At 44.1% G+C, this 22,970-nt stretch overlaps 1 protein-coding gene across 1 annotated transcript; it reads left to right on the top strand.

The window, feature by feature from the left end:
* The first annotated feature begins 12,144 nt into the window (after window positions 1-12,144).
* LOC142921843 (uncharacterized) lies at window positions 12,145-16,944 on the top strand. Its single transcript, XM_076063178.1, has 3 exons — window positions 12,145-12,213; window positions 13,609-14,455; window positions 16,924-16,944. The coding sequence occupies exons 2-3, from the start codon at window positions 13,649-13,651 to the stop codon at window positions 16,942-16,944; spliced, it is 828 nt and encodes a 275-aa protein (XP_075919293.1). The 5' UTR covers window positions 12,145-12,213; window positions 13,609-13,648.
* Window positions 16,945-22,970: the final 6,026 nt, after the last annotated feature.

Raw genomic sequence — 22,970 nt, 5'->3', positions numbered from 1 at the left:
TAGGAGGCTGTTAGACTTCTGTGCAGCCTGTGGGCTTGTCATTGCCAACATGCTGTTCTGGCATCTGTGCATACAGACAGCATCATGGATTCACGCCGGGTCCAAACAAGAACATCCGCTGGACTATATAGCAGTGGCCCAGTGAATGCAGGCCCATGTCCTTGACACCATGACCTACAGTGCTGCTGACCTCACTGACCATTAGCTTTTCATATGTAAGATCTGTGGGCTGGGTAAATCTGTGAGCAGGAGCGAGGTACAATTAAGCTCCCAAGCATTCACTACGTTATAAACAACATATTTGCACTCATAAGTCGCTTGCCTAATTGCCTCAGCAACTCGGTGTTTCGTATCGAACCTCATCTCAAACAATCGAAGGGCGCCCCCTAGTGGCAGCTGCCCCTGTGTGGCACAAGGTGGCACTCCACCGGCCTGCACGTGGCATGAGTCTGTCGGTAGGGGGCGATCATTGACGCGTCATCTACATTGTGGAGTTTCCGGATAATTTTCGATTTAAAGCTTTCGTGACTGCAATGATTCATCTTCTTTGGTTCTTTCGGTAAAGTCACGTAGAATGAGAATAAAATAATAAATTGATAAAATAAAATAACACAATAATATTCTCACGACGTTTCGGCCACAACACAAGCGGCCTTCATCAGGTGAAGGGAGCGAGACTGTCTGGTAGGACAGCGCTGGAGTGAGAGAGCCACGTTCAGATCATGGCTTTTAAGCTGTGTGAGAGGAACAAAGAGCCTTGACGAAGGAATTAGCATAAAATTTAGCATTGAAAAGGCTGAATGATTAGCTTGTGACTGGTCACAGAAATAGCTATGTTAAAAGTTAAAGCATACACCTCCGCAGAGGCACCCATTGTTAAAAGGAATTAGCATAGAATTTAGCATTGAAATAGTTAAATTAAGGCATTCGCTTGTAACTGCTACAGAAATAGTTACGTTGAAGTCAGAGCATACACATTCACCGGGGCACTTAGTACAAATCAAAACAGGAGAATTTAGCATTGAAATAACTAGGCGAATTTAGCATTGAAATAACTGGGTGATTTGCTGGTGACTGGTCACAGAAATGACTACATATCTGAGCTATTCACAGTACTATATAGTGAACCAATAAAAACTAAAATATAAATTACCTTCATGTTATCAATAAACTCTATATTCTCCAATCAGCTAAGCTACCAACCATAAGTCGTTATATATCACAATGCTATATGGCGAAAAAATGGGTGGATTCTTACCCTCAAATTTCCGTACCACGGATAGCTACGGGCCCCGTTCAGACGGACGAGTTCGTCCATGGTCGGAACAGAGGAGGGGGAGAGAGACAGCTGCGAAGCCCTAGTATACTCCATGTTGTAAACCATACCATTAACCGTGGTGTGAGAGGTATTAAGAGGCAATGCTGGCGAAAGAGCTGCGGTCTGAAGGTCATCGTAAAATTACAATTAATTAAGAACAGAAATGATTTAACACATCTTTCCAGTGGTTACTAAGCCTGAATCCATCTTCTCGGTTGAAATTGTCTCTGTGCTTGTATATGTGAATGGCCTCATGAACGAATCTCTCATGGTAGCCAGTTGGTTTGCAAAGAACCTCCATCTTGGAGAAGTCAATGTCATGTGAGCCCACTGAATTGTAACAGTGATCTGCCACGGCAGAGGAGTTCGTCTTACCGTGTTTCAAGTCTGCTTTATGTTCGCGGATGCGGTCCGAGATATGTCTTTTGGTTTCTCCAATGTAGCTACTACCACAGAGGCACTTTAGTTTGTAAACGCCCGGGTACTGTATGTCTGGAAGAGCATCTTTTACAGATGGAACTAAATCACGGATTTTGTGTACTGTGTTGAATCGGACCTGGATCTTGTGTTTATTCAGGATTTTGGAGATCTTTTTAGTGACCCCTGCAATGTAGGGTAAGGTGATGGTTTTGAGTGGCTCCACAAGAGGATCCTTCTTCATGACTGGAGTGATGGCTTTGCGGATTGTGTAGTCGGAGTAGCCATTAGCCCTGAGAGCCTGGTGTACGTGCTTGAGTTCACTGGTAATGTGTTCCTGGTCGGAAATGCATTGGGCTCTATGGTATAGAGTCTTGATGAGGCAGTTCTTCTGGGATGGATGGTGGTGGGAATCCGGTTTCAAGTAAGCATCTGTATGGGTAGCTTTCCTGTAGACAGAGTGGCTCATTGAACCATCATGTCTCCTTTTAATTAAGACATCCAGAAAGGGTAGTTTGCCATCTTTTTCGACCTCCATGGTAAATCTGATGGCTGGGTGTATGGAATTGATGTGGTCGCGGAATTGGTCTAGAGCAGGCTGGCCATGTGGCCAGATGACAAAGGTTTCATCAACGTACCTCTTCCATAAGGTCGGGCGTAGAGTGGCAGTCTGGATGGCGTCAGTTTCAAATTTTTCCATGAATACGTTGGCTACAACCGGAGATAGGGGGGAGCCCATTGGGGTGCCCTCAGTTTGTTTGTAGAAAGTTCCATTCCAGGTGAAGTATGTGTTGGTTAAGCAATGTCTCACCAGGGGGGGTACATCAGTATGCAGTCCTTGATGAACCAGGTCTTCAATGATAGCGATGGTATCAGGTACCGGGACTTTGGTGAACAAGGACACCACATCAAAACTGACAAGCAGGTCATTTGGGGACAGGGAAATGTCTTTGATTGTCGATACCAGGTGAGTAGAATTTAGTACCGCAGAGGTGGTTTTTCCAGTGAAAGGTCGCAGTATATCAGCCAGAAAACGTGCCAGTTTGTAGGTGGGGGAGCTGATAGTAGAGACGATGGTACGAAGGGGTGTATCTTCTTTGTGTATCTTTGGAAGGCCATATAATATTGGTGGTCTGGCAGCAGAGGGTTTCAACAAGAACTGTTTGTTCTCATCAATTAATGCTGTTGAATCAGAGATAATTTTGTTCGTTTTGGTGACCAGGCTGTTGGTGGGATCTCTTTTTATTTTTGTATAGCTGCCATCGTTGAGTAGTTCTTGAATTTTGTTGTTATATTCTGTTTTGTCCATGATGACAGTGGCATTGCCTTTGTCGGCTGAGAGAACGACAATATCATCCCTCTTTTTTAATTGAGATAATTCAAAACGTTCGTCTTTGCTGATGTTGCTAGGTGGCAACTTAGCGTTTTTGAGGGTTGCAGCGATTTCAGATCTTGCTACGTCTGCAGAGATGTGACTCAAGCCCTTGAGTGCAACGTCGACATGGGCAATGATATCATTAACCGGTAAGTGTCTCGGTGTGACAGCAAAGTTTAGACCTTTAGCTAAAACGGATTTCAGACCATCAGAAATGGAACTGTTACTGCGATTAATTACGACTTTGTTGACGTCTATCTTTTCGGTGTGTGGATCCGATTTTTTGCTGGAGAGGTGATTGAATTTGGAAATCAAATTGTCCCTACATTTGTTCGACATAGTGGCAGCCGAAGAGGTAGTCATATTGTCTACATGTTCCCAATCCGATGTAGACATTGTTGCTGTCAATTTTAAGTGTGATTTGTAGAGTGTCTTGTCTAACTGATCGAGTTCGGTGCGTGTAAGTCTGATTTTTTCCGAGATAAGAGCGAAGCTAGTTCTAGCTAGAATTCGTTTTGCATTGAGAGAAGTTGCAACAGCAGAGGTTAGTGTAAATGCGGTTGGTATTACCTTAGAGTCGCGGCATCTCTTCAGAAAGGTGAGAGACTCGATTAGTTGAGCCTTCTTATCCCGAAGTCTGTTGAATGATCTTAAGGATGTGTGGAATCCCTCCCTGTAGAGGCGGTTAAATTTCGATTTAAAGCTTTCGTGACTGCAATGATTCATCTTCTTTGGTTCTTTCGGTAAAGTCACGTAGAATGAGAATAAAATAATAAATTGATAAAATAAAATAACAATAATATTCTCACGACGTTTCGGCCACAACACAAGCGGCCTTCATCAGGTGAAGGGAGCGAGACTGTCTAGTAGGACAGCGCTGGAGTGAGAGAGCCACGTTCAGATCACGGCTTTTAAGCTGTGTGAGAGGAACAAAGAGCCTTGACGAAGGAATTAGCATAAAATTTAGCATTGAAAAGGCTGAATGATTAGCTTGTGACTGGTCACAGAAATAGCTATGTTAAAAGTTAAAGCATACACCTCCGCAGAGGCACCCATTGTTAAAAGGAATTAGCATAGAATTTAGCATTGAAATAGCTAAATTAAGGCATTCGCTTGTAACTGCTACAGAAATAGTTACGTTGAAGTCAGAGCATACACATTCACCGGGGCACTTAGTACAAATCAAAACAGGAGAATTTAGCATTGAAATAACTAGGCGAATTTAGCATTGAAATAACTGGGTGATTTGCTGGTGACTGGTCACAGAAATGACTACATATCTGAGCTATTCACAGTACTATATAGTGAACCAATAAAAACAAATATAAATTACCTTCATGTTATCAATAAACTCTATATTCTCCAATCAGCTAAGCTACCAACCATAAGTCGTTATATATCACAATGCTATATGGCGAAAAAATGGGTGGATTCTTACCCTCAAATTTCCATACCACGGATAGCTACGGGCCCCGTTCAGACGGACGAGTTCGTCCATGGTCGGAACAGAGGAGGGGGAGAGAGACAGCTGCGAAGCCCTAGTATACTCCATGTTGTAAACCATACCATTAACCGTGGTGTGAGATGTATTAAGAGGCAATGCTGGCGAAAGAGCTGCGGTCTGAAGGTCATCGTAAAATTACAATTAATTAAGAACAGAAATGATTTAACACATCTTTCAAGCACAGAGACAATTTCAACCGAGAAGATGGATTCAGGCTTAGTAACCACTGGTTACTAATTTGAGGGTAAGAATCCACCCATTTTTTCGCCATATAGCATTGTGATATATAACGACTTATGGTTGGTAGCTTAGCTGATTGGAGAATATAGAGTTTATTGATAACATGAAGGTAATTTATATTTTAGTTTTTATTGGTTCACTATATAGTACTGTGAATAGCTCAGATATGTAGTCATTTCTGTGACCAGTCACCAGCAAATCACCCAGTTATTTCAATGCTAAATTCGCCTAGTTATTTAAATGCTAAATTCTCCTGTTTTGATTTGTACTAAGTGCCCCGGTGAATGTGTATGCTCTGACTTCAACGTAACTATTTCTGTAGCAGTTACAAGCGAATGCCTTAATTTAGCTATTTCAATGCTAAATTCTATGCTAATTCCTTTTAACAATGGGTGCCTCTGCGGAGGTGTATGCTTTAACTTTTAACATAGCTATTTCTGTGACCAGTTACAAGCTAATCATTCAGCCTTTTCAATGCTAAATTTTATGCTAATTCCTTCGTCAAGGCTCTTTGTTCCTCTCACACAGCTTAAAAGCCATGATCTGAACGTGGCTCTCTCACTCCAGCGCTGTCCTACCAGACAGTCTCGCTCCCTTCACCTGATGAAGGCCGCTTGTGTTGTGGCCGAAACGTCGTGAGAATATTATTGTGTTATTTTATTTTATCAATTTATTATTTTATTCTCATTCTACGTGACCTTTCCAGATAATGTCTGGAATTAACCACAATTTTGACCGTGACACCAACATGCAATGACCTGTGCGTTGTGAATGACACAATACTCTGTTTGACATCCGCCGTGAAGCAGAACAGCGCATATTGTGGTGAATGTTACTGGGGTAGCCAGGTGTGCCTGTCGGATTTGAACTTTGAACCTCTGCAACAAATAGAGAATGCGCTACCATATTCCTGGTTCTTCCGGTAAAGTCACGTAGATAGAAAACAAAATAAACAAAATAAAAGATTAAAAAAAAATAATAATACAAATAACAAATAAAAATAATAAATTAAAAAAAAATTGATGGGATGATGCCATGGGTTGACTGACTCAGATGACTGGCCAATGCACCGCCTTTGCCCCCCACTACACACACACAGTGTGTACGTGTGTACACACTGTGTGTATACACACGTACACACACTGTGTGTGTGTGTGTGTACACACACACACACACTGTGTGTGTAAGTACACACACAGTGTGTGTACGTACACACTGTGTGTACGTGTGTACACACTGTGTGTATACACACGTACACACACTGTGTGTGTGTGTGTACACACACACACACACTGTGTGTGTGTAAGTACACACAGTGTGTGTACGTACACACACACAGTGTACGTACACACACAGTGTGTACACACACACACTGTATACACAATAATGTCCACGTTGTTGTTGCTGAGTTCAAGCACCCAAGGGAGGGGGCAATGGAAAATGAATCTAAATCAACTTAAACTCCATCCCCATGACCTCATCGGCATGAAGTGCCAGCAGGAGGTGTACCTCGCTAGTTACGTCATGTCACCAAAGTATTCACACTCCTCCAACCCCGTCCACAGCGCTCTTGAGCGTGACGTCACCTCCGCTTGGGTCACTGCCGATATCAATCCAATGGGAATCCTTATTTGGGCATAGCTACGCCCAGTGACTGGCGGTTCATTAACATAATGCATTCGTTGAAGCCATCTGATTCAGCAGCCACGCCCCATCCCTCGACATTTGGGCCAGTGTACATTAACATGTTACCTGCTTACACGCGTGACGTCGCGAGGTAACAGGAGGCTGCCGATCCGCGCTTGCACTGAAATCCGAGGTGAGAAATTCTCGTGGTGGTGGTGGTTGTTGTTGTTTACCAAGGTAGAGCCTCTCTCTCGTAGGGATGTCAGTTGAGTAGCAGCGAGCATGGGAATCGCTGTCCAGGTTGGAACTTTACAACGCGGGGCCTAGCCATGCGGGGCCTTGCCTCCTGCCCTCGCCTGATTGCGTTCACTTTAATTATCTCGCTTAAGTTTAATTTGTCTTCACCCGGCTCGCCACTTTGTAACTTTGTTTTATTGTAAATATTCACGTAGTTTTTATTTTCTTTTGTTAGCAGGCCAAGCCCGCTTGAGCTGCTATACCGCTCTTGTTATCAGAAGCGACCTGCCCACAACAACACAAGGTGAGGCTTTGTCAACGTGTGTGAATGTTTTGACTTAAAACTTTGGTGACTGCAGGAATTAAAATTCTTGGTTCTTTCGGTAAAGTCACATAGATAGAAAATTAAATGAAAATATTTTTTTTTTAAATAAAGCAAAAAACCCACGACGTTTCGATCGCAACACAAGTGGTCTTTATCTTATTGAATTTAATCTGTTATTTTTATTTTCTATCTACGTGACTTTACTGAAAGAACCAACAATACGTGCGTCAATGTCTATCGGTCAAAGTCGCTAAGCGCGTGCCGCTGTTGACTCTGAATGTGTGGAGGGGAACACCTTCACCACGGAGAGAGAGAGACAGAGACACGGATAGCCTCGGCTATGTTGATTGATCCTCGATTCATTACTTGATGGAGTGAGGAAGAATTAATGCTGAGCAGATGAAGGTGGCCAGGCATGGTTCTGGTCACACCACCACCTGTTTACCCATGGCAGTGTGTGACAGTGTCAAATTTGTGTTTGCAGTAAAGTCTATTAACTCTGTTGAACACGAGGATATATAAAAACAATAGTTTATTTTTGTTTTCCTCTGGAACTCTTTATACGAATGGAAACATGAAGTTAACACAGCACACACATTCCGCTGAAGTTGGAACTGTTCATCCCCAGCATTCAAGGACATCTGAGCCTGGATTCACACCTGAGTTGCGATTGAACGTTAATTAATGCATTTCTGCATAACAGAAATAGTATTGTTTTCAACACCCTTTGCTATGTCAGTTGAATTTAGCTTTCCTAAATATTCCTTTTATAGTCAGCCGAAATTGTGTGGGTTAATATTAATTTTGAAGATATGAAGGCTTCTAGGCATATTAATGACATTTCCCCTCTCACTGTGTGCCATAGCAGCCCGTGGAGAGAAACCCTTCAGGTGCACTCTGTGCGGGAAGGCGTTAATCAAATCTGATAAATTTGGAAAACTTTTTCACTACATCATGAATATATTAATAAGTTTAGACGTGTAAGTCACGTGTGCATTCCTCTGTGCCTGACGTGTAGATGGTGTGGATATTCTTTTTTTCTGTCTGCAGCTGATGCTTCCTCTGCAGAATTGGTCTGATGGAGCAAAGGCACTCAGCGCAGCTCGGTACGACAAGTCAACAATGCGACCAGCGTGCATACAGCATGGACCGGACTGGAAATTTGACACGGCACCAGAGAAGTCACACAGAAGAGAAACCCTTCAAATGTACTGTGTGTGGGAAGGCGTTTGCACGGTCATCTGCTCTTAAAAAACACCAGAGAACACACACAGGAGAGAAACCCTCCAAGTGTACTCTGTGTGGCAAGGCATTTTCAGATCTATGTCATCTTGTAATACACCAGAGAACACACACAGGAGAGAAACCCTTCAAGTGCAGTGTCTGCGGGAATGCGTTTTCAGATTCATATAATCTTGTAACACACCAGAGAACACACACAGGAGAGAAACCCTTCAGGTGCAGTGTTTGTGGGAAGGCGTTTGCACATTCATCAAATCTTAAAGTACACCAGAGAACACACACGGGAGAGAAACCCTTCAAGTGCACTCTGTGCGGGAAGGCGTTTGCACAGTCACCACATCTTAAAGTACACCAGAGAACACACACAGGAGAGAAACCCTTCAAGTGCAGTGTGTGCGTGAAGGCGTTTGCACATTCATCTGCTCTTGTAACACACCAGAGAACACACACGGGAGAGAAACCCTTCAGGTGCACGATGTGCGGGATGGCGTTTACACAGTCATCAACTTTTCGAAGACACCAGAGAACACAAAAGCATCGGAAGGTCCACAAGGAGCGGAGTCGGAGTCTGAAATCAGCTTGTGAAAGTCAACGTGCCGCAATGATCCCATCCCTCATGAAACAAGAACCGGACGAAAATCTCTGCTTGGACACTTTTAAAGGTATAAAGGTGAAATATGAAGAGGTGATGGTGAAATGTGAAGAAGTGATGAGCGAAGAAGTGAAGGTAAAAAGTGAAGATGAAGATTCAACTCCAAAATGGGACCTTCACATCGTAAAGCAGGAGGAGAATTCTGACTGTGAATCAGAGTGAGGCAACTCCCAGCAGTTTGTGGAAGTGGAGGTGTGGGTGGACTTGCTCTTAGACAATACAAAGTCAAGTGGAGACCCGGTAGATGTGTAAGCCAGAGACGATGTCACTACAATAGATGCACCTTTGTCACAGGCCTTTAATGACAAGAACGTGAATTTGGACACTCAATTCCTATGTTCAACCTGCAGAGTAAGGGCGGCCAGTCTTTGTGGACCCGTGGGTTGGGGAGATCTCTGACCAGGAGCGAGAGCCAAGAAGCCCCCAAGCATTCACTATGTTATAATAATTGCTTTTACACGGCGCTCACTTAATGGCCTCGGCAACTCGGAGTTTCGTGTCTCGTCTGAAACACTCGAAGAGCATCCCCAAGTAGCAGCTGCCCCTGTGTGGCACAGGGTGGTGGCCCTGCACCGGCCTGCATTTATTATTATTTCCGCCTGAGGACGACCGCTTGTGTTACGATCGAAACGTCGTGATCTATTATTATTTTTTCTGCCTATGTGACTTTACTGAAAGAACCAAAGAGTATGTGAACAAGAGGCTGTCAGTAGGGGGCGATGATTGATGTTTCATCTCAGTTTTGTAATTTGTCGCTAATGTTTAGAATTCGCCAGCATGCAATGGCCTACTCGTTTTGAATGACACTACAATAGTATGTTTTACATCCACTTTTAAGCAGACCGTGCGTATTTTTAAAATAGCTTCTTTTTAATACGATGTAACCTGATGCAGGATATTTCACTGCAGTAATTAAATTTTGTTAATATGCCTGTCAATAATTAAGAATGAATACTTGTCTGATTGTGCATGTACATGTAACATTTTGTCTATGAGGGTCAAACATTGATTAAGTGTTCAAATCTAGATTGATTAAGTGATGTTAGGACAAAGTGTGTGTGTGTTTGGAAGTAACCTGTACAGATAACTCGGGTGAGACACATTCCATGTGATACAGGTCAAAGTGTACTTTTGTGTTTCACGAAGCGTCTGCCTCTGAAGCAACTCATTGTCTTTGAAATAGGGAGCACGCTCGGATCATTCATCAGTTACAAAGCATACCGCTTGAAAGTTACACGTATAGGAGGAGGTACATTCTCTACAACACGAATTGTAGTTTTGTCTTACGTGTTGACTTAGATTTTGTCTAACTAGGACTGGAAATGCACCTTGCTGATTGACGTCTGGATGTTCGTACCTATCGGTTGAAGCAAACCCCACTGCTGTTGTTGAGACGCTGTGCACCAATAAGGGTCCAACACATTGACGGCCTTCAGGCCAGGAAAGTCACAACATTTACGGCACACGAAGGACGCATTCACGCCAGCGCCCGTGCTCCGTTTTGAATTTTTAAAATGAAACATCTTTGAATCGTGTTGTGTTTTGAATTAGATGATTGTTATTTCTTCATTAAAAGCTTAAAAGTTCATTTTACACCCGGAAGGCTTCGTTGAAAAGGATATTTCGCGTGAATTTTCTCTCGTCGTTAAGTAGACGATGGCCTTGCCGGGGGTTCGGTTCGATGCGGACTTTCACCTGTTTGGGATTGCAAGATCAAGATAAGGCGACACGGAGCTGCTGGCCGTCTGCAGATCGATTCCAACGTAATCGAGCGTCTGTCCCTGCGCCTCCGTCGTTGGTACAGGGGGTGCGTTTCTCCGTTGTGGAGTTTCTCGATAATGTTTGGAATTACCCCAATTTTGACCGTGAGACCAACATGCAATGACCTGTGCGTTGTGAATGACACAACGTTATGTTTTACATCTGCCGTTTAGCAGACTGCATATTGTGGTGAATGTTGCTGTGGTAGCCAGGTGTGCCTGTCGGATTTTAACCTTGAACCTCTGCAATAAATAATGTGCTACCACATTATTGGTTCTTTCGGTAAAGTCACGTAAATAGAAAAAAAAATAAAGAAAAAAATTAGTTTATTATTTAAATCGTCATTTTATTTTTTTCTTCAATGTAACATTTTTTTTAATTTACGTGACTTGACAGAAAGAACCAAGAACGTTAATTCCTGCGGTCGCGAACGTTTTGAGTCAAAATAGAATGCGCCACCACTCGGCTCGCCTCAATCTGCGTGGAGGCGTGGGGGTGGGGGTCAGCCTGAGAGAGTTTCTCACCGGCGCAGAACTTCCACGCAGAGGCTCCACGCAGCTTCGTGCGGAGCGACAGGCCAGGTAGCTCCCACACAGCGTGGTGCAGCTCGTTAACATTTATAGTCTTGCTTCTTTCGGTAAAGTCACGTAGATAGAAAATAACAAAAACAAGAAAATTGGAAAATAAATTGATGAAAAGATGCCCATTGGTCGACTGAGATGACTGTGCCACACACAATGTACACACACACACAGTGTATACACACAGTGTACATACACACACAGTGCACACGCACAGTGTACACACACACACTGACCCAGGCAGAGGTGTGTGTGCACTGTGCGTGTACACTGTGTACACACACACAGTGTACACGCACAGTGCACACACACAGTGTACACACACACACAGTGTACACACACAGTGCACACGGGGTACACACACAGTGTACACACACACAGTGTACACACACACAATGTACATACGCAGTGTACACACACACAGTGCACACAGTGCACACACACAGTGTACACACACACAGTGTGTACGTGTACACACACAGTGTACACACACTGTACACACACACATAGTGTACACACACACAGTGCACACACACACAGTGTGTTCACACAGTGCACACACACACGCAGTGTACACACACACAGTGTGTACGTGTACACAGTGTACACACGCAGAGCGTGACGTCACCTCTGCCTGGGTCAACTTCCGTTATCTGTTCAAGTACAATCCTTATTTGGGCAAAGCTACGCCCGGTGACTGGCGGTTCATTAACATAATGTGTTCGTGAAGGCCGTCGCGAGTTTATTGCGACGAGTTCAGCACCCACGCCCCATCCCTCCACGTATGGGCCGGGCTCATTAACATAATTTATTTAAATTAAGACCCGCTCGTTGCGGGAGGGGAGTGTCTTGTACCACACAAGTGACGTCACCTGCTGCCGCGTGACGTCACGAGGTAACAAATCTGCCGCTCCACGCGTGAACTGAAATCCGAGGTGAGAAATTATCATCGTTGTGGTGGTGGTTGTTGTGGTGGTTGTTGTTTACAGAGGTAGAGCCTCTCTCTCGTAGGGATGTCAGTTGAGTAGCAGCGAGCATGGGAATCGATGTCCAGGTTGGAACTTTACAACGTGGGGCCTAGCCACGTGGGGCCTTGCCTCCTGCCCTCGCCTGATTGCGTTTGCTTCAATTCTCTCGCTTAGTTGAGCAATCTTTGTAAGAAAGTAATCTACCAGGCTATGCGTTTATTGTGTGTTGACCGACTCTCTGTGTTGCATTGCATTATATTTCAAAAATTTACTCAGTTTGTTTGATTAAAAGACTTTATATTTTTTACATTGTGTACAGTATGGAACATACCCACATGCCAAATTTCAAGTGTGTGGCACGTTGGGAAGTATGCTAAACATTTCGAACAGACACGTATCCACACATTTCCCTTTCATATATATAGATAAATCAGCATTTTGTGACCCCCACTGCCACCGTGTGGCATATTATTACGTGCCAGGGACTCTATGAGAGGACAACAGACCGAGTCCATAATTGGCAATAAGTAACGGCAAAACAGTTGTAAGCGACTCACAGAATTTTGCGCAGTTGCGTATACAGAGTACACGACTTCCCTGAAGGCAAACACCTTCAGTGAGCGCAATACCGATCACACGCGTCGAATAAAAAGCAATGGACAAGTCCTTACGTACTAACAACTCCCTACTAACAACTCCTTACTTACTAACAACTCCTATCATTTTTCATTGCTGGAGGGGTTGCCCCCCCTACCTGAAAATCCTGGCTCCGCCTCTGAGTGTGACAGTGTCAAGTTTGTGTTTGCAGTCAAGTCTATTAACTCTATTGAGCACGGAGGTTATATCAAAACAGTTTATTTTGTTTTACTCTGCAACTCTTTATAAGAATGGAGTCAGGAAGTTAACACAGCACACACGTGCAGCTGAAGTCGGATCTGTTCATCCCAGCATTCAAGGACTTCTGTGCCTGGCTTCACATCTCTTAAGTTGCGATTGAACATTAATTTATGCATTTCTGCATAACACAGATAGTATTATTTTAAACACCCTTTGCTATGTCAGCTGAATTTAGCTTTCATACATATTCCTTTTGAAGCCAGACAGCTGAAATTGTGTGCTCGGAGTTTTTGGTGAACATTCATTTTGAAGATACGAGGGCTTCCAGGCATGTTTATAACCATTTGCCCTCTCATTGTGTGTCATAACAGCCCGTGTGATGAATTTGGGACACTTTTCCACTATATCATGAATATATGAATAAGTATAGACGTGTAAGCCACGTGTTACTGTGTATATATGCTTTCCTCTGTGCATCGATACTGACGTGTAGATGGTGTGGATATTATTTTTTTCTGTCTGCAGCTGACGCTTCCTCTGACGCTTCCTCTGCAGAATTGGTCTGATGGAGCAAATGCACTCAGCGCAGCTCGGTATGACAAGGCTCCAATGCGAACGGTGTGCATATAGCACGGATCGTACTGGAGATTTGACACGGCACGAGATAACTCACACAGGAGAGAAACCCTTCAAGTGCAGTGTGTGTGGGAAGGCGGTTGCACATTCATCTGCTCTTGTAATACACCAGAGAACACACACGGGAGACAAACCCTTGAAGTGCACTGTGTGTGGGAAGGCGTTTGCACAGTCATCTAATCTTGTAGAACACCAGAGAACACACACGGGAGAGAAATCCTTCAAGTGCAGTGTGTGTGGAAAGGTGTTTGCATATTCATCTGCTCTTGTAATACACCAGAGAACACACACGGGAGAGAAACCCTTCAAGTGCAGTGTGTGCGTGAAGGCGTTTGCACGTTCATCTCTTCTTGTAGAACACCAGAGAACTCACACAGGAGAGAAACCCTTCAAGTGCAGTGTGTGTGGGAAGGCATTTGCAGATTCATCAAATCTTCAAGTACACCAAAGAACACACACGGGAGAGAAACCCTTCAGGTGCACTCTGTGCGGGATAACGTTTGCACAGCAACCACATCTTCAAGTACACCAGAGAACACAGAAGCATCAGAAGATCCACAAGGAGTGGAGTCTGAAATCGGCTTGTGAAAGTCAAAGTGCCACCATGAGCCCATCCCTCATGAAACACGAACCGGAAGAAAATCCCAGCTTGGACACTTTGAAAGTTATCGAGGTGAAATATGAAGAGGTGATGGTGAAGAGGGAAGAAGTGATGGTGAAGAGGGAAGAAGTGATGGTGAAATGTGAAGATGAAGATTCAACTCCAAAATGGGACCTTCACATTGATGGAGGCAACGTGAAGCAGGAGGAGAATTCTGACTGTGAGGCAGAGCGAGGCAACTCCCAGCAGTTTGTGGAAGTGGAGGTGTGGGTGGACTTCCTCCGAGACAATACAAAGTCAAGTGGAGACCCGGTAGATGTGTAAGCCAGAGACGATGTCGCTCCAATAGATGCACCTTTGTCACAGGCCTTTAATGACAAGAATGTGAAGTTGAACACTCATTTCCTAGGTTCAACCTGCAGAGTAAGAGCGGCCAGTCTTTGTGGACCTGTGGGTTGGGTCAATCTCTCACCAGGAGCGAGAGCCAATAAGCTCCCATGCATTCACGATGTTCTCATGATAACTGCTTTTACGCTTTGCTCGCTTAATCGCCTCGGCAACTCGGAGTTTTGTGTCGTACCTCGTCTGAAACGCTCGAAGAGCATCCCCAAGTAGCAGATGCCCCTGTGTGGCACAAGGTGGTGGCCCTGCACCGGCCTGCATGTGGACAAGAGCCTGTCAGCAGGGGACGATGATTGATGTGTCATCTCAGTTGTGTAGTTTGTAGGCAATCTTGATTCGAAGCTTTCGTGACTGCAGGAATCCACAATCTTGAGTTCTTTCGGTAAAGTAACCACGTGGGTAGAAACATAACAGATCACGGCGTTTAGATCACAACACTTACAATCGTCATCAGGTGGGACAACCACAGCAAGAGAAACTGCTGAAGTAGTAGGCGCCTACTCCAGCAGTTTTCTCTTATTGCTGCTGTGCTTGTCCCACCTGATGACGATTGCTTGTGTTGCCATCGAAACGCCGTGATTTATTGTTTGTAGCGTAATGTTTAGAATTTGCTACATTTTGACCCAGACGCCAGCATGCAACGGCCTACTCGTTTTGAATGACGCAACAATAGTACGGTGTACATACACTGTTAAGCAGACGGTGTGTATTTGTAAAACAGCTTCTTGTTAATACGATGTAACGTGATGCAGTCAATTTCGCTGCAGTAATTCAATGTTCTTAATATGCCCGTCAATAATTTAGAATGAATACTTGTCTGATTGTGCGCGTGCATGGAACATTTTGTCTGAGGGTCAAACATTGAATAAGTGATGTTAGGACAAAGTGTGTGTTATGGAAGTAACCTGTACAGAGAACTCAGGTGAGACCCGTTGTTCTTGTGATACAGGTCAAAGGGTATTTTTGTGTTTCACGAAGCGTCTGCCTCTGGAGCAACTCCTTGTCTTTGAAATAGGGAGCACGCTCGGATCATTCATCAGTTACAAGGCATACCACTTGAAAGTTACACGTATAGGAGGAGGTACATTCTCTACAACACGAATTATAGTTTTGTCTTACGTGTTGACGTAGATTTTGTCTAACTGGGACTAGAAATGCTCCTTGCTGATTGACGTCTGGATGTTCGTAACCATCGGTTGAAGCAAACCCCACTGCTGTTGTTGAGACGCTGTGCACCAATAATGGTCCAACACATTGACGGCCTTCAGGCCAGGAAAGTCACAACATTTGCACACGAAGGACACATTCACGCAAGCACCCCATGCTCCGTTTTGAAGTTTTAAAATTAAACATCTTTGACTTGTATTGTGTTTTGACTTAGATTATTTTATTTCTTTATTAAAAGCTTGTATCAATTTACATCTGGAAGACTTCATTGAAAATGACATTTCGTGTGAATTTTCTCTCGTCATTAAGTAGATGGCCTTGCCGGGGGTTCGGTTCAATGTGGACACAAACAGTGTACATACACACAGTGTACACACACACAGTGTACACACACAGTGTACACACACAGTGTATACACAGTGTACACACACATTGTGTACACACACATTGTGTACACACACATTGTGTACATACACACTGTGCGCACACACACTGTGTACACACACACATTGTGTGTACACACATTGTGTGTACACACACACACTGTATACACATTGCACACACACACACAGTGTACACACACACAGTACACACACACACAGTGTACACACACACAGTGTACACACAATAATGTCCACGTTGTTGTAGCTGAGCTCACACACCCAAGGGAGGGAGCAATAGAAAATGAATCTAAATCAACTTAAACTCCAATCCCTGCTCTGTGACGTCACCACTCAGCATTACTTCATCGGCGTGAAACGCCAGGGGGGGTACCTCGCTAGTGACGTCATGTCACCAAGGTATTCCACCGCGCTCTTGAGCGTGACGTCACCTCCGCTTGGGTCACTGCCGATTGCGTTCCAGTGGCAATCCTTATTTGGGCAAAGCTACGCCCAGTGACGGCAACTCATTAACATAATGTCTTCGTTAAAGCCGTCACGAGCTTATTGCGACGGGTTCAGCACCCACGACATATGAGACGGGTTACATTAGCACAATTATTTAATTATATAATTCCTTTCTTTACGGAGCAGCTCATTGTGGGAGGAGCGTGAGTCGTATTCCGGAAGTGACGTCACGGCACCTGCTGACGCGTGACGTCACGAGGTAACAGGAAGCTATCGCTTCCTGCACTGAAATCCGAGGTGAGAAATTCTCATTGCGATTGTGGTTGTTGTGGTGGTTGTTGTTTACCAAGGTAGAGCCTCGCTCTCTCTCGTAGGGATGTCAGTTGAGTAGCAGCGAGCATGGGAATCGATGTCCAGGTTGGAACTTTACAACGCGGGGCCTAGCCACGCGGGGCCTTGCCTCCTGCCCTCGCCTGATTGCATTCACTTTAATTATCTCGCTTAAGTTTAATTTGTCTTCACCCGGCTCGCCACTTTGTAACTTTGTTTTATTGTAAATATTCACACAGTTTTCATTTTCTTTTGTTAGAAGGCCAAGCCCGCTTGAGCTGCTATACCGCTCTAGTTTTCAGAAGCGACCTGCCCACAACAACACAAGGTGAGGCTTTGTCAACGTGTGTGAATGTTTTGACTTAAAACTTTGGTGACTGCAGGAATTAATATTCTTGGTTGTTTCGGTAAAGTCACGTAGATAGAAAATAAAATCAAAATAACAATGAAAATAAATAAATGTGAATAAAGCAAAACAACTCACGTCGTTTTGATCGCAACACAAGTAGTCTTTATTTAATGTAATTGTATTATCTGTTATTGTTATTTTCTGTCTACGTAACTTTACCGAAAGAAACAAGAATACGTGTGTCAATGTCTATCGGTCAAAGACGCTAAACGGAGTGACGCTCAAACTCCAAATATACAGCAGGCATCAGGGTCGGGATCGAACCCACGACTTCCTGTATACCAGGTGAGGTAGTTAACATCTCACCACGGAGAGAGACACGCAAACTCCAGTTAGCCTCGGCTATGTTCGTTGATCCTCAATTAATTACTTGGTGGAGTGAGGAAGCATTAATGCTGAGCAGATGAAGGTGGCCAGGCGTGATTCTAGACACGTCACCGCCTGTTTACCCATGGCAGTGTACAGTTTGTGTTTGCAGTAAAGTCTATTAACTCTGTTGAACACGGAGGTTATAGCGTAACAATAGTTTATTTTTGTTTTCCTCTGGAACTCTTTGTAAGAATGGAAACAGGAAGTTAACACAGCACACACATGCAGCTGAAGTCGGAACTGTTCATCCCAGCATTTAAGAACATCTGAGCCTGGATTCACACCTCTAAGTTGCGATTGAACGTTAATTTATGCATTTCTGCATAACACAAATAGTATTATTTTAAACACCCTTTGCTATGTCAGCTGAATTTAGCTTTCATAAATATTCCTTTTGAAGCCAGACAGCTGAAATTGTGTGCTCGGAGTTTTGGGTGAACATTCATTTTGAAGATACGAGGGCTTCCAGACATGTTTATAACCATTTGCCCTCTCATTGTGTGCCATAACAGCCCGTGTGAAGAATTTGGGACACTTTTCCACTATATCATGAATATATGAATAAGTATAGACGTGTAAGGCACGTGTTACTGTGTATATATGCTTTCCTCTGTGCATCGATACTGATGTGTAGATGGTGTGGATATTCTTTTTTTATGTCTGCAGCTGACGCTTCCTCTGCAGAATTGGTCTGATGGAGCAAAGGGACTCAGCGCAGCTCGGTACGACAAGTCAACAATGCGACCAGAGTGCATACAGCACGGATCGGACTGGAAATTTGACACGGCACCAGAGAACACACACAGGAGAGAAACCCTTCAAGTGCAGTGTGTGTGGGAAGGCATTTTCATGGTCATCTGCTCTTAAAAAACACCAGAGAACACACACAGGAGAGAAACCCTTCAAGTGTACTCTGTGCGGCAAGGCGTTTTCAGATTCATGTCATCTTGTAACACACCAGAGAACACACACGGGAGAGAAACCCTTCAAGTGCAGTGTGTGTGGGAAGGCATTTGCACAGTCATCTGCTCTTGTAGAACACCAGAGAACACACACGGGAGAGAAACCCTTCAAGTGCAGTGTGTGCGTGAAGGCATTTGCACATTCATCTGCGCTTGTAAAACACCAGAGAACACACACGGGAGAGAAACCCTTCAGGTGCACGATCTGCGGGATGGCGTTTACACAGTCATATAATCTCGTAATACACCAGAGAACACACACGGGGGAGAAACCCTTCAAGTGCAGTGTTTGTGGGAAGGCATTTTCATCGTCATCTGCTCTTAAAAAACACCAGAGAACACACACGGGAGAGAAACCTTTCAGGTGCACTCTGTGCGGGAAGGCGTTTGCACGTTCATCAAATCTTGAAGTACACCAGAGAACACACACAGGAGAGAAACCCTTCAAGTGCAGTGTGTGCGGCAAGGCATTTGCACGTTCATCAACTCTTCAAGTACACCAGAGAACACAGAAGCATCAGAAGATCCACAAGGAGCGGAGTCGGAGTCTGAAATCAGCTTGTGAAAGTCAAAGTACTGCAATGAGCCCATCCCTCATGAAACACGAACCGGAAGAAAATCCCAGCTTGGACACTTTTAAAGGTATCGAGGTGAAATATGAAGAGGTGATGGTGAAATGTGAAGAGGTGATGGTGAAATGTGAAGAAGTGATGAGCGAAGAAGTGAAGGTAAAATGTGAAGATGAAGGTTCAACTCCAAAATGGGACCTTCACATCGTAAAGCAGGAGGAGAATTCTGACTGAGGCAGAGCGAGGCAACTCCCAGCAGTTTGTGGAAGTGGAGGTGTGGGTGGACTTGCTCCTAGACAATACAAAGTCAAGTGGAGACCCGGTAGATGTGTAAGCTTGATATGATGTTGCTCCAATAGATGCACCTTTGTCACAGGCCTTTAATGACAGGAATGTGAAGTTGAACACTTTGTGGGCCCGTGGGTTGGGTAGATCTCTAACCAGGAGCAAGAGCCAATAAGCTCCCAAGCATTCACTATGTTATCATAATAATTGCTTTTACATGGTGCTTGCTTAATCGCCTCAGCAACTCGGAGTTTTGTATCTCATCTCAAACACTCGAAGAGCATCCCCAAGTAGCAGCTGCCCCTGTGTGGCACAAGGTGGTGGCCCTGCACTGGCCTGCATGTGGACAAGAGCCTGTCAGTAGGGGGCGATGATTGATGCGTCATCTCAGTTGTGTAGTTTGTAGGTAATGCTTAGAATTTGCTACATTTTCACTCAGACGCCAGCATGCAATGGCCTACTCGTTTTGAATGACACAATAGTATGTTTTACATACACTGTGAAGCAGACTGCAACTTTTTTTTAAAAGCTTCTTGTTAATACGATGTAACGTGATGCAGTATAATTCACTGAAGTAATCCAATTTTGTTAATATGCCTGTCAATAATTTAGAATGTATACTTGTCTGGTTTTGTGCATACTTGTAACATTTGATCTGTAAGGGTCAAACATTGAATAAGTGATGTTAGGACAAAGTGTGCGTGTCTGTTTGAAAGTAACCTGTACAGAGAACTCAGGTGAGACCCGTTGTTCTTGTGATACAGGTCAAATGGTGTTTTTGTGTTCCACGAAGCATCTGGAGCAACTCATTATCTTTGAAATAGGGAGCACGCTCGGATCATTCATCAGTTACAAGGCATACCACTTAAAAGTTACACGTATAGGAGGAGGTACATTCTCTACAACACGAATTGTAGTTTTGTCTTACGTGTTGACGTAGATTTTGTCTAACTAGGACTAGAAATGTGCCTTGCTGATTGACGTCTGGATGTTCGTACCTATCGGTTGAAGCAAACCCCACTGCTGTTGAGACGCTGTGCACCAATAATAGTCCAACACATTGACGGCCTTCAGGCCAGGAAAGTCACAACATTTGCACATGAAGGACGCATTCACGCAAGTACCCCATGCTCCGTTTTGAAGTTTTAAAATGAAACATCTTTGAATAGTGTTGTGTTTTGAATTAGATAATTTTACTTCTTCATTAAAAGCTTGTCTCAATTTACATCTGGAAGACTTCATTGAAAAGGACATTTCGTGTGAGTTTTCTCTCAACGTTAAGTAGACGGCCTTGCCGGGGGTTCGGTTCGATGCGAACTTTCACCTGTTTGGGATTGCGGGATCGAGATAAGGCGACATCGAGCTGCTGGCCGTGCGAGAAGACCGCTGTCTGCAGATCGATTCCAACGTAATCGAACGTCTGTCCCTGCGCCTCCATCGTCCATGCAGGGGGTGCGTAGGTTTGCAGCGCCCCCTGCATAAAAACAACGGAAAGTGCAGCGCTCATCACAGATAGATAACGTTGTGCGCTTATATTTAAAATCTTATTCTTTTATAAGGTGATGTTGAAATCGAAAAGTGTTTAGCCAGTTGATGATTTCAATTAATTTGATTAATTTATTATGAACCAATATCTGAGCTTTTGTGGTCCTGTTGAGCTAAAGTTGGAAAAAGTCCGTGACTATAACTTCGCTCAATATTGTAAACGTGTTTCTATTATTCTGTTATTGTTTAATACAAACTACTTCAGATAACGGGTTTCAAGATGTACTTGAATGGCACGTTCGTTGTTCCGGTGTTTAATGGCTTGGACGTCGTGGCCAATGGCTTCCATCGATGTGGAAGTCAATGGTGGATGATAATTTGACATTTCGGTGTTGATTTGGAGTAGATTGTTTAACTGTTGCATACCGGGTGGTGAAATGCTTTGCCGAGTACCTGAGCTGTTTGACCAAGTGAATTCATGAAGAGTTCGATACGAGTTTGAGCGTTAATATTCTTGCGGAACAACAAAGGTCGGATATTTTAAAGATTCCTGATCGTACGTTTATTGCGACAATGTTCACGGGGAACACGTGTGGAGGAGAGTTCCGGGTGAAGTCTCCCCTTACCTGGCAACCATGGTGGCTGTCCGCTGATCACTCTCGCTCCGTCACAGCTACGAGCTTTAGGGACGGGACTCTACTCTGGCGCTGTTTTAATTCACAGCACCAAGACTGGAGAGCCTCATCCCTGCAGTTCCCTCCTGTTGTGCCGCATCATTTACCACGTAATGAGGCAACGTTTTCATGAGCAGTGCGTTCCACTACGCACCCACACGAGCGAACCATGTGCAACAGTGTGCGTACATACAGACACGAACAAACACGCGGGTGCACATACACACACGAGCGCTTACTTGCAAACACGGACGGGTGGAGATGCACGCAAGAGTGTGGTCACCACCTGGCTAGCTACACTAGTCACGTGATAACTAGTATACTAAACTATACACTACACTATACACTACTATAGACTACACTATACACTATACTAAACTATACACTACGCTATACACTACACTACTATACACTACACTACTATACACTACACTATACACTACACTACTATACACTACACTAAACACTATTATACACTACACTATACACTACTATACACTACGCTATACACTACTATACACTACACTATACACTACACTACTATACACTACACTATACACTACACTATACACTACTATACACTACACTATATACTACACTATATATTACACTATACATTACTATACACTACACTATTATACACTACTATACACTACACTACTATACACTACTATACACTACACTATACACCACTATACACTACACTATACACTACTATACACTACACTATACACTACACTATACACTACACTACTATACACTACATTATACACTACTACACACTAGTGCTGCACTAGTCCCCAAACTGCAAAGACAAAGGCTCCCCAATGTAGACTGACACATCCACAGACCCACACGTGGACCCACAGACTCGCACAGAAACCCACGGACTCATCGACTCCCACTGGGCGTGCGCTGTTAGCGAGCACCGGTGAGGGTCGCAATGGAACAACACCAGGGGCTGGCGTGGACAGAACCACGGCTGGCCGCTCGTCTCTCCAATTCTGATGTTAGCACCCCCCACCCACCTCACCACCTCCTTAATTATGGCTGAGTCCACCTAAGTGACGCTCAGGACTGCTTCAGGTAAGGGGCCGACCTTAAATGACGTCACGTGATTTTAGAGGATTTTTGACCCCCCATTGTCACA

Source organism: Petromyzon marinus, unplaced genomic scaffold (genome assembly GCF_048934315.1).
Source record: "Petromyzon marinus isolate PM22_M1 ecotype Great Lakes invasive population unplaced genomic scaffold, UKy_Petmar_22M1.pri1.0 PM_G_Scaffold_9, whole genome shotgun sequence".
In the NCBI taxonomy this organism is placed as follows: Eukaryota; Metazoa; Chordata; class Hyperoartia; order Petromyzontiformes; family Petromyzontidae; genus Petromyzon; species Petromyzon marinus.
The sequence above is the reverse complement of the archived record's forward strand: the minus strand, read 5'-3'. Positions and strand labels throughout refer to the sequence as shown.